Source organism: Hyla sarda, chromosome 1, assembly GCF_029499605.1.
Source record: "Hyla sarda isolate aHylSar1 chromosome 1, aHylSar1.hap1, whole genome shotgun sequence".
In the NCBI taxonomy this organism is placed as follows: Eukaryota; Metazoa; Chordata; class Amphibia; order Anura; family Hylidae; genus Hyla; species Hyla sarda.
In genome coordinates this window covers 371,014,482-371,029,902 of record NC_079189.1, presented here as the reverse complement: position 1 = coordinate 371,029,902, position 15,421 = coordinate 371,014,482, and the positions used below count along the sequence as shown (strand labels likewise).

The 15,421-nt window shown below is 40.7% G+C and overlaps 1 protein-coding gene across 4 annotated transcripts in view; it reads right to left on the bottom strand.

The window, feature by feature from the left end:
• Positions 1 to 15,421, bottom strand: part of PCSK5 (proprotein convertase subtilisin/kexin type 5) — a 459,846-nt gene that overhangs the window by 339,744 nt on the left and 104,681 nt on the right. For all 4 annotated transcript variants that reach the window (XM_056523317.1, XM_056523326.1, XM_056523339.1 and 1 more), the window contains exon 3: positions 6,873 to 6,986. In XM_056523317.1, the coding sequence (XP_056379292.1) occupies positions 6,873 to 6,986 (114 nt within the window). The remainder of the gene's footprint in view (positions 1 to 6,872; positions 6,987 to 15,421) is intronic.

Sequence of the window (15,421 nt, the reverse complement as noted above, 5' to 3'; positions counted from 1 at the left end):
GAGACAGTCCACTGTTGGGTTTCTGTTTCTTCCTGTTCGTACAAGACAGAACAATCCTATTTGTGCCCTTTGCCTTTCATTTATATTAATGTCACAGAAGGATTTTTACAGAAAATATTGAAAATCAACATGACATTGTGACGATTCCAGCACTCGCTGCTGTGTCAGTTCTTGAGATTCATCCAGCTTTGCATTCCAGATGGAGACAGTGTTGATTTATGTGTATGCCGAGCAAAATCTAAACAGTATTTACAAGTTTCTGCCATAGGGTATTTTTCAACTAGACATTTTACTGAAAAAAAACATGCCATTAATCATAAGGAACCCCTACCAATATTAGGTTTATGACTAAAGCGTTTGATAAATATATCAATGTTATGAGGGTAATTGCTGCTAAGGGCACATTTTTCTTAACCCTCTGGACTGGCATTGCATGTTTGTTTATTGGACAAAGATCAACAAAGACACAAAGATTGCCAAACAGGCGTCCATTCATATCCCTGCTCATTCTGGACTTGAGTTCAATGGACAGAGCCAACCCATCTCTTAACTCTTCTTTATCGTAAGTTCGGGCTACACTTGGACAATGTGCTAACTTTACTTTTACCCCTAACAATCTGGCTCTAAACTTTACTGAGACTTCCCTTACAAAGTGACAAGGACCCAGTAAAATGGAGCCATACTTTGTATACACAAAGGGTCACAGCAAAGAAGATGACTTGAGCGATGGATAGTAAAAGGGTTTGTTCAGGTCAGATACACAACAGGTTTGTACAGAAAATGTACAGTGTATTACAGTACCAGCAAAGTGAATGAGATTTTAACAAACACTGGATTCTGTAGACAATCACTGGCCTCAGTGGTAAAATGCAAGAATAAATACACGTGACCCCCAAGGCCAGCGACTAGCTGCAATGTCCTGTCAAAGTGTACAGTGACATGATTGTAGTGGAAGGATGAATATATATATTGGTATATATATATAATATGGGTAATATTATATATTAATAGAAGTAGTATAGCATGCTGCCTACCAGCCATTTCCTAACAATATCCCCAGGGGGATTACTTTTGTAATAAGTTAGAAGTATGGTGGGGATTTATCAAGGGATTTAGAGCTCTTTTTTTGCTTACGAAAGTCGCACAAAAAATCGCAACTGCACCAAAGCAATTTTTAGTGCGACTTTTGGCTGTAAGCAAAAATCTACAGAAGAGCTTACTAAAGCAAATTTCAGTTTTCACTGTGCAGTGGTCAGGGATTTATCAAGTGCGACAGTCGCACAAAAGTAGCAACCGCCTCCAAAGCAGTGTAAATGTAAGCCAGCCCAGACCTGGCTTACAAAACTTTCTTTTGCGAGCGGAATTTCATATTTTCCGCTGAGAGCTAAGACCACAGCTCCTGCGGGAAATATAAAATCCCGCCTAAACCACACACACACACTGCCTATCTTTGCCTTGCCGGCGCTCGCAGCAGCCCCTGCTTCACATCTCCCACCCGCCGGCTAGCCATTACAGGACTACAACTCCCATCATGCCCTAACAGTGAGGACATGCTGGGAGTTGTAGTTGCAATGGCTGGTAGTTGCGGGCGAGTGGCCGGGGAACGGAACCCCCCATGCTTATTGCCAACACGCCCCCTGTCAATTGCCAACACCCCCACCCCAGCCGCTCTCCTCTAGTGTGTGTAACATCCCCCTCACCGCTGCCTATCTTTGCCTCGCCACCGCCCTCGCTCCAGATCTCCCACCCGCCGGCTAGCAGTGACAGGAGTACAACTCCCAGCATGCCCTGTCAGTGAGGACATGCTAGGAGTTGTAGTAGTTGGGCGGGTGGCCGGGGAGAGGAGCGGGCCGGCTGCAAGGAATATGAAACTACACTGTAACTTCATATTTCCTGGCCTGAGCTGTAATTGGCCGAGACCGACCAGGCAATTACAGCTCAGGCCGGGAAATATGAAGTTACAGTGTAGTTACAAATTCTTTGCTCCCGGCCACCCGCCTGCAACTCCCAGCTGTTGCACCTATAACTCCCAGCATGTCCTCACTGACAGGGAATGCTGGGAGTTGTACTCATGTAACGTCTAGCCAGTGGGTGGGAGATCTGGAGCAGGGGCTGCTGCGAGCGGCGGCATAGAAGCAAAGATAGGCGGTGGTGAGGGGGACATTACACACACAGGAAGAGAGCGGCCAGGGTGGGGGTGTTGGCAATTGGCGGGGGAGGGGTTGGGCAACTGGGGGGGTGTTGGCAATTGGCAGGGGAGGTTTTTTTTGGCAATTGGCAGGGGAGGATGTTGGCAATAAGCAGGGGAGGAGGGTTGGCAATAAGCAGGGGGGGGGGGCGCAATGAAAGTGCAAAAAAGTGTCTCTTTCAGTTATTTTCCTATTTCCTATTTTCCTATTTTTCAGATTTCCTTGAGATGTGCATGCAGATGAAATCTCTGACATACCCACTGTTCCGTATACGGAAAAATAAAAAAGTTAGAGGAGTTAGAAGAGGGCAATTTTAAACATACAAGCAAATTTTAATATAAATAGTTATAATTTTTTGAAAAAGCAAAACAAAATCAAACCTATATAAGGCCCCTTTCACACTGCCACAAACGTCCGTCAGGCACTTTCTTTTGTGCCTTAACGGACGTTATTCTTGACCAGGCTCAACAGGAAACAATGGGTCCCAACAAATGCCATTCACTATTATGAAGTCTGTCGGGCAATGTTATTTTTTGATGGGAGTAGCATGAGGAAAAAACGTTACATTTTTCCTCTCGCTATTCTCCCCAGATTCTCCGACGGACGTAACACTGCTGTGTCACAAAGACAGTGTGAAAAAAGCCTAGTTGGATATAATTTCAATTATATGGACCTACAGAATACATAGAATCTGTCATTTTTACAGAAAAGTGCACTGGGTAGAAACAAAAGCTCCTAAAAGTTACAAAATGGCGTTTTTTGTCCCATAAATATTTTTTTTTGTTTCGCCGTAGATCTTGTGGGGAAAATTTTTATGTCATTCCAATGTAAAATTGGTGGTGGAAAAAAAAAAAGGCTTTATATATGTAAGGTGGAAAATTGAAAGCGTTATGATTTTTAGAAGGTGAGGAGAAAAAAAACGAAAGTGCAGAAGAACAAAAAAAAAAAAAAAACCTGTGTCCAAAAGTGGTTAAAAAAATATATATTTATATTTTGCACATTTATTTCACAACTGTGATTTTAGAGCAGAAAAGGCACACAGGAGAGGAGGTGGTGTTACAAAGTGTTGTTCTGAAGTTATTTAATGTTTTTTGCTTATGTGTGCTAAATAAATGGTATTCAAAAGCAATTTATTGTTTTCTGCTTATGTGCGCCAAATTTATCAACCCCCTGTGATAGTATAATAAATATGTCATACATAAGCAAAACCAAAAGCAAGAAAAAAAAGCCTACAGAACTTTCTTAGCAAAGCAACAATGATAAATGTCCTTGTATATCTTTTCAGAGGATACACATCTATCACATACTGCACCGTTCTCTAAGCTCCTTGGTAGATTTTAGAAAAGAACATGTCATAGAATCAAACTCTGCAAAACTATTCATAGTATTCAGATTATTGGGCAGACTAGATGGGCCAAATGGTTCTTATCTGCCGACACATTCTATGTTTATGTTTCTATCTAACTTTATGTAACTTTTACATACTGAGTGAATGAATGTTAGTATAAAACAAAGCGCACAGTGAAATGTGGTGTAAGAGGAAATCGTTCAATACCCGCTGATCTCCGACATTTGTCATACGCTGTGATAAACTTTGTCTAGCTTTACATCAATAGCAGTACATCTGTACTTATTCATTCCAAAGCAGTCGACTGCCGTAGTTGTGTTATAGTCTAGCCCGAGAATCACTTTCAAAGCCCAACATTTCTATTCTCACAGAAATTTCTCTCCTCTCAGCCTATATTGTGCTATCCTGACTTCTCTGATAGAATTCATCAAGGTTAGAAAAAAAACCTAGAATTGCGAAACTGATGTGTGACAGCATACCACTGTATGATCACTTTCTAATGCATGAAGACATACCATTTATATGAAAATGTAAAATACACTTCGGTGTCTGCTTCAGTTCTACTTGCTGATTCAAAACTTTGATAGGAATATGACAAGGACACCGCAAGCTTTCTAACTTCCAGAGATGACTGACGCCATGTTGTTCTGGCTGCTTACAGATTATATGAACCAATTGCGTTATATCCTGTATGTACCGTCAATGGCTCCAAGGTTATATTAATACATTAATATAACTATTTCAATATCTGTCTAGGAATGCTTTACAGATATCTTACTGTACTTCTCAATGTGACATTTTACAATGCGTCAGATAATAAATGAGACTAGATGTTGCTTCTCAATGTTTTTACTTCATTCGTTTTTTTTCTTTTACCAGTGTGGACATAAGCAAACACTGAGATACAATAAGCATAAGCTTAAAAAGGACCTGAGGCCAACCCAATAAAATTAGCTTCTACTAATATTAAATGGCTTAGGGTGTCCTGATCACACAACTTTTTACAGTTTTTTTACACACCCTCCACCTCCTGCGATATGAGGGTTTATAGTTTGTTTGACAATTCAGATGGCGTGAAGTTAATTTAAATTTAATGTGAGTGAATATCAGGTGATGGTTGGGGGTTGGGATGTTTTACATTGAGGGGCATTTATGCCTAATACACACCCCCTGACTGTATAACCCCACCCATCATCTAATAGTCACTCCCATCATTTATTTTCATACACGCCCATCTGATGTTTCCTTGAATTGTTAGACAAGTTATAAACTGAAATATAGAAACTGTAAAAAGATGTGTGATCAGAGTACCCTAAGCTGTTTTATGATTAAGAGCTCCATTTTTGGGGATGGCCACAGGTCCTTTTTTACAATTCTATTGTCCAGACTGAAAAAAGGGTGTCATTACAAAAAGTTTTTTTGTGATAATGAGACTTTCTGTGTTCATATTAACCATTTATTGTAGGTACCATTTTCTTTCATGTTAACTGTTTTATTGCCACTACCACTGCAGACCTTAGTATGTTGTATATTGCGCCTTTGATGCTGTGTACATATATTACTTAATTTGTTGCTGTTTTTTTTTTTGTGATTGGCAACATGATGGCAGGGAAGTGTATCCCTGGTTGGCAACATGATGCCAGAAAAGTTTATCCCCAAATACTAGCTTATAACTGTTGTATTTGGGTTTCTAGTGACACTCCCAAGCTGTGTGCACATATATACATGTTGCTATAATGACCAAGCTTCAGTGCCTCATATGACTAAAGCCTGCTTGTGTTCAACTGCAAAAACTGTGCCTGTCAAGTTACTGCTTTGCCATCTCGATAGTGAGGGGGTCACAACTAGGACATTGTGCAGCAACACAAACAGCCTTTTGGGCTTGACCTTTACATCGTACTTGACCCCACAAACAGCCCCCCAAAAAAGTCAAGTAAAGCTAAAATGTCTCTATTACACAAAGAGTCCCAATTAATATCCACCGTAGAAAATGCTTGAGTTCACCCACAAAAGTGCACGCCCTCATTAATTGAACTATGCCACCCAACAAGTTAGAATAAAAATACATACACTAAAGTATACTGTATGTTAGATAAAGTACTTAATTTTTGGGATTTGTTGTCCCTAATCCTATTGAAGAATCATTACAACAATATTGTCTGACCTCCACATACACATATATGTATACATGACTATTTCAATGTATAAAGACATAATTTTGTCTATGAATATTTTAGGACCACCTTTAGTATTTAGTCATGCTCATCTTCTTTATATTGTTTGTATTCTGTCACAGCATTCAGAACATTAAAACCTTTTTCACAGTATACATATAAAATCTGACCAGCTTTCAAGAATTGCTTCTCTTTAAAACTACAACATGCCTTTCACCATCAAAAGGAAACCTGCATCTGGAAAAATACAAAGAAGGAAGCCTATCATTTTCTAGAGCTAACTATTGCAACTTACAATAGCTTTTTTTTCTCGTTTTTTTTTTTTTTTAATACTTAAAGGGTACCTCTCATCAAATAAACTTTTGATATATTTTAGATTAATGAATGTTGAATAACTTTCCAATAGCATGGTAATGAAAAATATGCTTCTTTCTATTGTATTTTTCCCGATCAGTCCTGTCAGCAAGCATTTCTGACTCATGCTGGAGTCCTAAACACTCGGAGCTGCCAGCCTGCTTTGTTCACAGCCAAACAGGCTGTGAACAAAGCAGGCTGGCAGCTCTGAGTGTTCTCCTTTGTGAACAAAGCAGACTGGCAGCTCGTAGTGTTTAGGACTCCAGCATGAGTCTGAAATGCTTGCTGCCAGGACTGGTAGGGAGACCCCTAGTGGTCATTTCTTCAAAGTGGAAAATTAAATAGAAAGAAGCATATTTTTTTAATAACATGCAATTGTAAAGTTATTCTGCATACATTAATCTATAATATATCAAAAGTTTTTTTGATGAGAAGTACCCTTTAAGCTGTTATCATGTCTTCCTCAAGATGTGAACGTGAACATAGCCTTAGGCCGATACACAGACTGAGGCGGCATTTTCCAGGGGTAATCAGCGCATATTTTAAAAACACTTCCATGAAATATATTTGCAGGTATCACTGAAATTCTGGATTTTTTTTAATGATATGAATATCATTTTGTAGTATTAGAATAAACATGGCACATTTTTGTATAAGTTAGCACTATCATACGCCTTGCCATGAAGAAGTGAATGGCTAAATACTAAAGGTGGTCCTAAAATATTCATAGACAAAATTATGTCTTTATACATTAAAAATAGTCATGTATACATATACATAAGCAGAAAATTTCCCAGAAATACTTACAATGTACCACATGCTTGGCCACTTGGGATCGTTGAAATAGGCAGAAGGAATATTACTAACTTTATAATCCCTTTTCGTCCTCCTTTTAACAACCTGCTGTTCTATCCACTCCACCTGCCAAGAAAAAAAAAAAAACATTTGTTAAGGCTTCAGAAATTCAGCAATTGCATGAAATGTTAAGTGCTTGGTACACTTCATCTTTAATCCATTCAGTGACTTTCATTAATTATAAAACTTTTAACTACTTGTGCTCAGGGCTTAAAATGTGACTTACCTGTAACCACCTTACTATAACACATAAATACCACATACATAGTAAGCGGCTGAAGTGTGCCATAACGGCGAATGAGGGCACGCCTATAGAGGGCATACCCCTATAGTAGAAATGAAAAAGAAAAGGGAGGGTTGGGTGGGTGCACGAATGTACGACATGCCACAAGGAAGGGGATTGTGGGTATTATATAGGCCCACGCCCCTCCCACAGAAACAGCCCTGCGGGCTTAACCACTTGTGCTCAGGGCTTAAAATGTGACTACTTACCTGTAACCACCTTACCATAACACATAAATACCACATACATAATAAGCAGCTGAAGTGTGCCATAATCGCGAACGAGGGCACAGAGCAAGAAAAATAGGTATAATAAACATTTAATTGATATACCACAATTACATTGCCAAAACGTAACCACCTACGACGTTTTAAGCTTAAGATTCGGAACATATCTCGCAAAACAAGACGAATTCCATCTACCCATTCATTTGATGATATGCGCTGGAACCTTGTGCTGTGCCGCTGCTGAGGCACCAAATTGAAAGAGAAGTAGGATTATAACCCAATGTTTTAGCTAAGATACAAATAAGTTTTATATAATTACTGGTCATTAGAAAAGCATTGAAAAAGAAAGATTAGAACCAGCATCATGAACCCTTATCTACCTATGACAAGTTCTTAAGTGGTACTGACATGCTCTCATGAACCAAAATATAGAGGGAGACGAAAATAAAACATCACCCATGCATTCTGAACACATACCGTAATACGAAACTCAGAGGATTGCAACTTGTCCCCAGTAGCAACATGACTACAGAAGGAATCTAATGACCTGTAGACATGACAGGACTTTGCGTAATCATCGTGCCTGTAGATGTGACGGTGTTTGTGTAACCATCTGATCAGGTGACTATCTTGATTAGACAGACATAGTACAATGTGTGTCTGATTGAGGACCTAGAAAGGGGTGACCATGGTTTACTCTGTGTACAAAGAGCATATGCACGAAACCTACATAAACAACAAGCTACTTACCAATACCTGGTCCTTACATATCTTATGACATAGTGTTGAACCAAGATGATCCGAATACCTTCTCTAGAAGTAGATGACTGCTTCACCTCAATAGCCTAAAATCTAAGTGGCAAAATACAATTGAGTAGGTGGGTAACAAAAAGGATTCTATGAACACCCGATGCCATCCTGACATACCCTAATTGATAAGCATGACAGAATGAAACAGATATACTGGGATGAATAAGTTGAGTGTATCTTTGAGAAAAAATTCTTACACTACTCGATAGTAGCCCTACTCAAACCCTGTGAAGCCATCTAGCCTGTATACCTGTATACTTAACTATGCTAACCATCGTGTCTGTAGTCGTGAAAGGTCTTGCGTAACCATTGTGCCTGTAGTCGTGACAGTACGTTGCATTACCATCGTGTCTGTAGTCATGAGAGGACATTGCGTAACCATTGTGCCAGAAGCCGTCACAGGACTTTGTAAGTATCATACACGTAGTCATGATAGGTTGCCTAAATATCGTGTAACATGCAGCAGTCATATAGTGACAACTCTATGCATACAAGCTAAAAGACATTACCTGATAATGAGCAGCGGACCAAACTTACTATGGTGACAGCTTGAAAGGTGTGACAGACCTAAAGCATGCGAAAGTTACTATTGATGCTCTTTATGTGAATCTGGAAACACAATCTGAGTACATTAAAAATTGTTGACATACTAACGTAGCAACCTGAAAAACATGGCCGACCCTAACCCTAGCATACCCCACCAGACCAGAATGCACGAACGTGACAGTACTAGTTTCTAAGAAAACATGACAACACTGAATACATGAGATAACATAACCGTATTAATGACAACAGCCTTAAAACCTAGAAACCTAAACATATGAAACGTATCAGTGCCACCTGCCCTGTGCTGCTATATAAAATAAATACATGATAATGACATCTACCCAGCATACACATGATAGGAACGCATACATTGCACCTGTATGATGGCATGATGCAAATATATACATACATTAGTGGTGACACTGTGTACTTCGCCCTCGTGATCCAGCAATATGTAGATGGTAAAGTGTACATCGTAACAACTAGAGAAGTGTATGCATTGTGTCTCTCCTATTGTGACCTATGCTTAGTATATGTGTTTATAGTGACGTGTATATGGAATGAAGTTATAGTAATGGAAGCATTGTTATCTATGCTATTGTAAGTATACATAGTGTATGAGCTATGATGACTCCTGTAACAAGGCAGTGTACACTCTCCACCCACAGGCTCAGTTACCCCAATGGGTCAGCAAGAGGTTGTTCCATCAGTAATTTGTATAGCTCGGCCTTCCTAGCTGTTGCCTCAAAAGGAACTCCCCTTCTGTGAAAGTTCTCCCTGATTTTAGGAATTTTCTACAGGTGCTATGAAGAGACACTGCCTCTGTCAAACGCCCTTGATGGAGTCTTCAGAATCGATAAAGCCTCATATATATATCTGAAGCAGGAGACATGCTGACCGACAACCTGTTACTGACTTTAGTAAACTCAAAAGCAACGTCACCAAGAGCTATGCACAGAAAGAAATCAACTGAAGATTACTAAAGTATAACATATTGTGAACTTATATACGAATTATAGTTGCGTAAAGAAAGTACCCTCGTCAGAAATAAGACTAAAACAGGGCTGTGACTGAAGTTGAGAGTGCCAAGCTTTTTTATATCAATGCAAAAGATATAACTGCGTAAGCGATATTGCTCTGAAGACATGTCAGTAACAATATGATGCAAGTAACTTCCCCCTGACGATGAGTCAGGTATGATGGGCAAGTCACTTATACTACAACTGCCTAAGCGATATTGCTCTGAAGATGTGTCAGTAACAACATGATGCAAGTAACTTCCACCTGAAAAATGTGTCAGGTATTATGGGCAAGTCAATTAAACTACAATTGCATAGGCAATATTGCTCTGAAGATGTGTCAGTAACAATATGATGCAAGTAACTTCCACCTGAAGACGTGTCAGGTATGATGGGCAAGTCACTGATACTACGATTGCGTGAGCGATATTGCTCTGAAGACGTGTCAGTAACAATATGATAAAGTTCCACCTTAGATGTGTCAGGTATGATGGGCAAGTTATGATGGACAAGTTACTTATACTACAACTACGTAAACGATATTGCTCTGAAGGCAGTAACAAAATGGTGACAAGGACTCCCACCTGAATGCATGTTTGGTATGAAAGTTTTAATAACTTATATCGCCAATAAGTACCGTATTTATCGGCTTATAACACGCACTTTTTAGGCAAAATTTTTTAGCCTAGAGTCTATGTGCGTGTTATACGCCGATACACTCCCAGGAAAGGCAGGGGGAGAGAGCCCGTCGCTGCCCGCTTCTCTCCCCCTGCCTTCCCTGGGGTCTAGAGCGCTGCTGCCGGCCCTTCTCTCCCCCTAGCTATCGGCGCCGCTGCCCGTTCTGTCCCCCTGACTATACGTGCCGGCGCCCCATTGGCGGCGACGATAGCCAGGGGGAGAGAAGGGGCAGCGGCACCCATTGCCGGCGCCGCTGCCCCCTTGCCTCCCCCCATTCCCGGTGGCATAATTACCTGGGTCGGATCCGCGCTGCTGCAGGCCTCTGGCGTGCGTCCCCTGCGTCGTTGCTATGCACGGCGTGGCGCACTGACGTCATGCGCCGCGCCGTGCAGCGCATAGCAACGACGCCGGGGACGCACGCCGGAGGCCTGCAGCAGCGCGGACCCGAACCAGGTAATTATGCCACCGGGGATGGGGGGAGGCAACGGGGCAGCGGCGCCGGCAATCTGTGCCGCTGCCCCTTCTCTCCCCCTGGCTATCGGCGCCGGCAATCGGGCGCCGGCACCGATAGTCAGGGGGACAGAACGGGCAGCGGCGCCGATAGCTAGGGGGGAGAGAAGGGATCTAGACCCCAGGAAAGGCAGGGGGAGAGAAGCGGGCAGCGACGGGCTCTCTCCCCCTGCCTTTCCTGGGGGTATATCGGGGTATACACACGCACCCTCATTTTACCATGGATATTTGGGTAAAAAACTTTTTTTACCCAAATATCCTTGGTAAAATGAGGGTGCGTGTTATAGGCCGGTGCGTGGTATACCCCGATAAATACGGTATGTGTTATTGTTCTGAGACTTGTCAGTAACCATGTGATGTGAAAACAACCACATGGATGCGTGTTTGATATGATGAGAGATATTAACACTGCCGATGGAATGATAGATATTGATCGACTGTGGTGAACATTGATAAATGTGATGATACTTGATGACAACTACCGTGATGGACTGCATAGCAACAACACACTAATTGTGTATACAGTCATGGCCGTAAATGTTGGCACCCCTGAAATTTTTAAAGAAAATTAGGTATTTCTCACAGAAAAGGATTGCAGTAACACAGGTTTTGCTATACACGTTTATTTCCTTTGTGTGTATTGGAGCTAAACCAAAAAAGGGAGGAAAAAAGCAAATTGGAAATAAACATAAAAACATAGAATGTGCCGGCAGATGAGAAACATTTTAGCCCATCTAGTCTGCCCAATTATCTGAATCCTATCAATAGTCCCAGGCCCTATCTTATATGAAGGATAGCCTTATGCTTATCCCATGCATTTTTAAACTCCTTCACTGCATTTGTAGCTACCATCTCTGCAGGAAGGCTATTCCATGCATCCACTACACTCTGAGTAAATTAATACTTCCTGATATTACTTTTAAACCTTTGCTCCTCTAATTTAAAACTATGTCCTCTTGTGGCAGTTTTTCTTCTTTTAAATATGCTCTCCTCCTTTACCGTGTTGATTCCCTTTATGTATTTAAAAGTTTCTATCATATCCCCTCTGTCTCTTCTGTCTTCCAAGCTATACATGTTATGGTCCTTTAACCTTTCCTGGTGAGTTTTATCCTGCAATCCATGTACTAGTTTGTTTGCTCTTCTCTGAACTCTCTCTAGAGTATCTATATCCTTCTGGAGATACGGTCTCCAGTACTGTGCACAATAATTCAAGTGAGGCCTCACCAGTGTTCTGTACAGCGGCATGAGCATTTGTCTCTTTCTACTGCTTATACCTCTCCCTATACACCCAAACATTCTGCTAGCGTTTCCTGCTGCTCTATTACATTGTCTTCCTACCTTTAAGTATTCTGAAATAATTATTCCTAAATCCCTTTCTCAGATACTGAGGTAAGGAATGGGTCAAATATTCTATATTCTGCCCGAGGGTTTTAATGCCCCAGGTGCATTATCTTGCACTTATCCACATTAAATTTCAGTTGCCAGAGGTCTGACCATTGTTCTAGTTTGCCAAAATCCTTTTCCATTTGGCATATCCCTCCAGGAACTTCAACCCTGTTACATATCTTTGTGTCATCAGCAAAAAGACATACCTTACCATTGAGACCATTTGCGATATCACTAATGAAGATATGTAACAAAATTGGCCCCAGTACAGATCCCTGAGGTACCTCACTGGTAACAAGACCTTGTCTGAATATACTCCATTGACTACAACCCTCTATTGTCTGTCACTCAGCCACTGCCTAATCCAGCTCAATGACTGTAGATTATTGACAAGTTTTTTTTATGTGGGACAGTGTCAAAAGCCTTACTAAAATCTAGATATGTGATGTCTACTGCCCCTCCGCCATCTATTATTTCAGTCACCCAGTCAAAAAAATCTATAAGATTTGTTTGACTTAATCTCCCTGAAATAAACTCATGTTGTTTTTCATCTTGCAATCCATGCGATTTTAGATGTTCCACAATCCTATCCTTTAGTAGGGTTTCCATTAATTTCCCTATTGATGTCAGACTTACTGGCCTGTAGTTGCTTGATTCCTCCCTACTACCTTTCTTGTGAATGGGCACGACATTTGCTAATTTCCAATCTTCTGGGGTGACTCCTGTTAACAGTTTTTGGATAAATAATTCTGTTAACGGTTTTGCTAGCTCACCACAAAGCTCTTTTAAAAATTTTGGGTATATCCCATAAGGCCCCTGTGACTTATTTGTTTTCACTTTGGACAGAAAACGTAGAACCTCTTCCTCTGTAAAGACATATGCATAAAACGATTAATTAGTCTTCCTCCCTAATGGAGGTCCTTTTCCTTCTTTTTCTTCTGTAAAAACTGAACAGAAGTATTCATTAAGGCAGTCGGCTAGCTCTTTGGTAATGTCACATCAAACTCCAAAAATGGTCTGGTCAAAATTATTGGCACCCTTTCAAAATTGTGGAAAAATAAGATTGTTTCAAGCATGTGATGCTCCTTTAAACTCACCTTAGGCAAGTAACAGGTGTGGACAATATATAAAAATCACACCAGAAAGTAGATAAGTAGAGAAGTTCACTTACTTTTTTGTGTGTCTGTGTGTGCCACACTAAGCATAGAAAACAGAAAGAAGAGAAGAGAACTGTCTGAGGACTTGAAAACCAAAATTGTGGAAAAATATCAACAAGCTCAAGGTTACAAGTCCATCTCCAGAGATCTAGATTTGACTTTGTCCACAGTGCGCAACATTATTAAGAAGTTTGCAACCCAAGCAATATAGCTAATCTCCCTGGGCGTGGACGGAAGAGAAAAATTGATGAAAGGTGTCAATGCAGGATAGTCCAGATGGTGGATAAGCAGCCCCAAACAAGTTCCAAAGATATTTAAGCTGCCCTGCAGGCTCAGGGAGCATCGGTGTCAGTGTGAACTATTCGTCGACATTTAAATTAAATGAAACACTATGGCAGGAGACCCTGGAGGACCTCACTGCTGACACAGAGACATAAAAAAAAGCATGACTACATTTTGCCAAAATGAACTTGAGTAAGCCAAAATCCTTCTGGGAAAACGTCTTGTGGACAGATGAGACCAAGATAGAGCTTTTTGGTAAGGCACATCATTCTACTGTTTACCGAAAAAGGAATGAGGCCTACAAAGAAAAGAACACAGCAGCTACAGTGAAATACGGTGGAGGTTCAATTATGTTTTTTTGGATTGTTTTACTGCCTCTGGTACTGGGTGCCTTGAATGTGTGCAAGGCATCATGGAATCTGAGGATTACCAATGGATTGTGGGTCGCACTGTACAGCCCAGTGTCAGAAAGTTGGGTTTGCGTCCGAGATCTTGGGTCTTCAAGCAGGAAAATGACCCCAAACATACGTGAAAAAGCACCCAGAAATTGATGGCAACAAAGCGGAGTCCAGATCTAAATCCCATTGAACAATTGTGGAGAGATCTTGAAATTGCTGTTGGGAAAAGGCGCCCTTCCAATAAGAGAGACCTAGAGCAGTTTGCAAAGGAACAGTGGTCCAACATTCCAGCTGAGAGGTGTAAGAAGCTTATTGATGGTTATAGGAAGTGACTGATTTCTGTAATTTTTTTCCAAAGGGAGTACAACCAAATATGAAGTTAAGGGTGCCAATAATTTTATCCAACCCATTTTTGGAGTTTGGTGTGACATTTTTTCCAATTTGCCTTTTATCCTCCCTGTTTTGGTTTAGTTCCAATACACACAAAGAGAATAAACATGTGTATAGAAAAACATGTGTTACTGCAATCCTTTTCTGTGAGAAATACTTCATTTTCTTGAAAAATTTCAGGGGTGGCAACATTTACGGCAATGACTATATATATATATATATATATATATATATATGTATATATATTTATATATATATATATATATTTTGGTTATGGACTTTGTGCATAGCAACAACACACTAATTGTTTGTGTGTGTGTGTGTATATATATATATATACTAGCTGAGTACCCAGCATTGCCCGTTTTTTCCTTCCTAATCCTTGTTGCAAAGGAAAATCAACAAAGGAGGAAGCTTTCCCACATACCATCCTCATTTATTGTTGTCATTTCCCATCCCCATATCTCGTCCTCATATCTCAACCTCATATCCCATCCTCATATCCCTGACCTCATATCCCGTCCTCTTATTCCATCATCATATCTCGACCTCATATCCTGATCTCCTATCCCGTCCTCAAGTGACCAAGTATTATCGAAGTATCTCCAGCCGTCTGGAAGTTATGCAGTAACATATATTTCCCCTAGACTTGGATGGGACCGGACCCTGGCAAATGGGGGTGGGTAAGGGTTAAATTACCTATCCTATGTTTGTTGTTGACATATAAGTAACATGTGTGCCAAGTTTCATGTTAATATCTTTAGCCGTTTGGACGCGATGCTGGAACACACACACATACACACATTGAGCTTTAT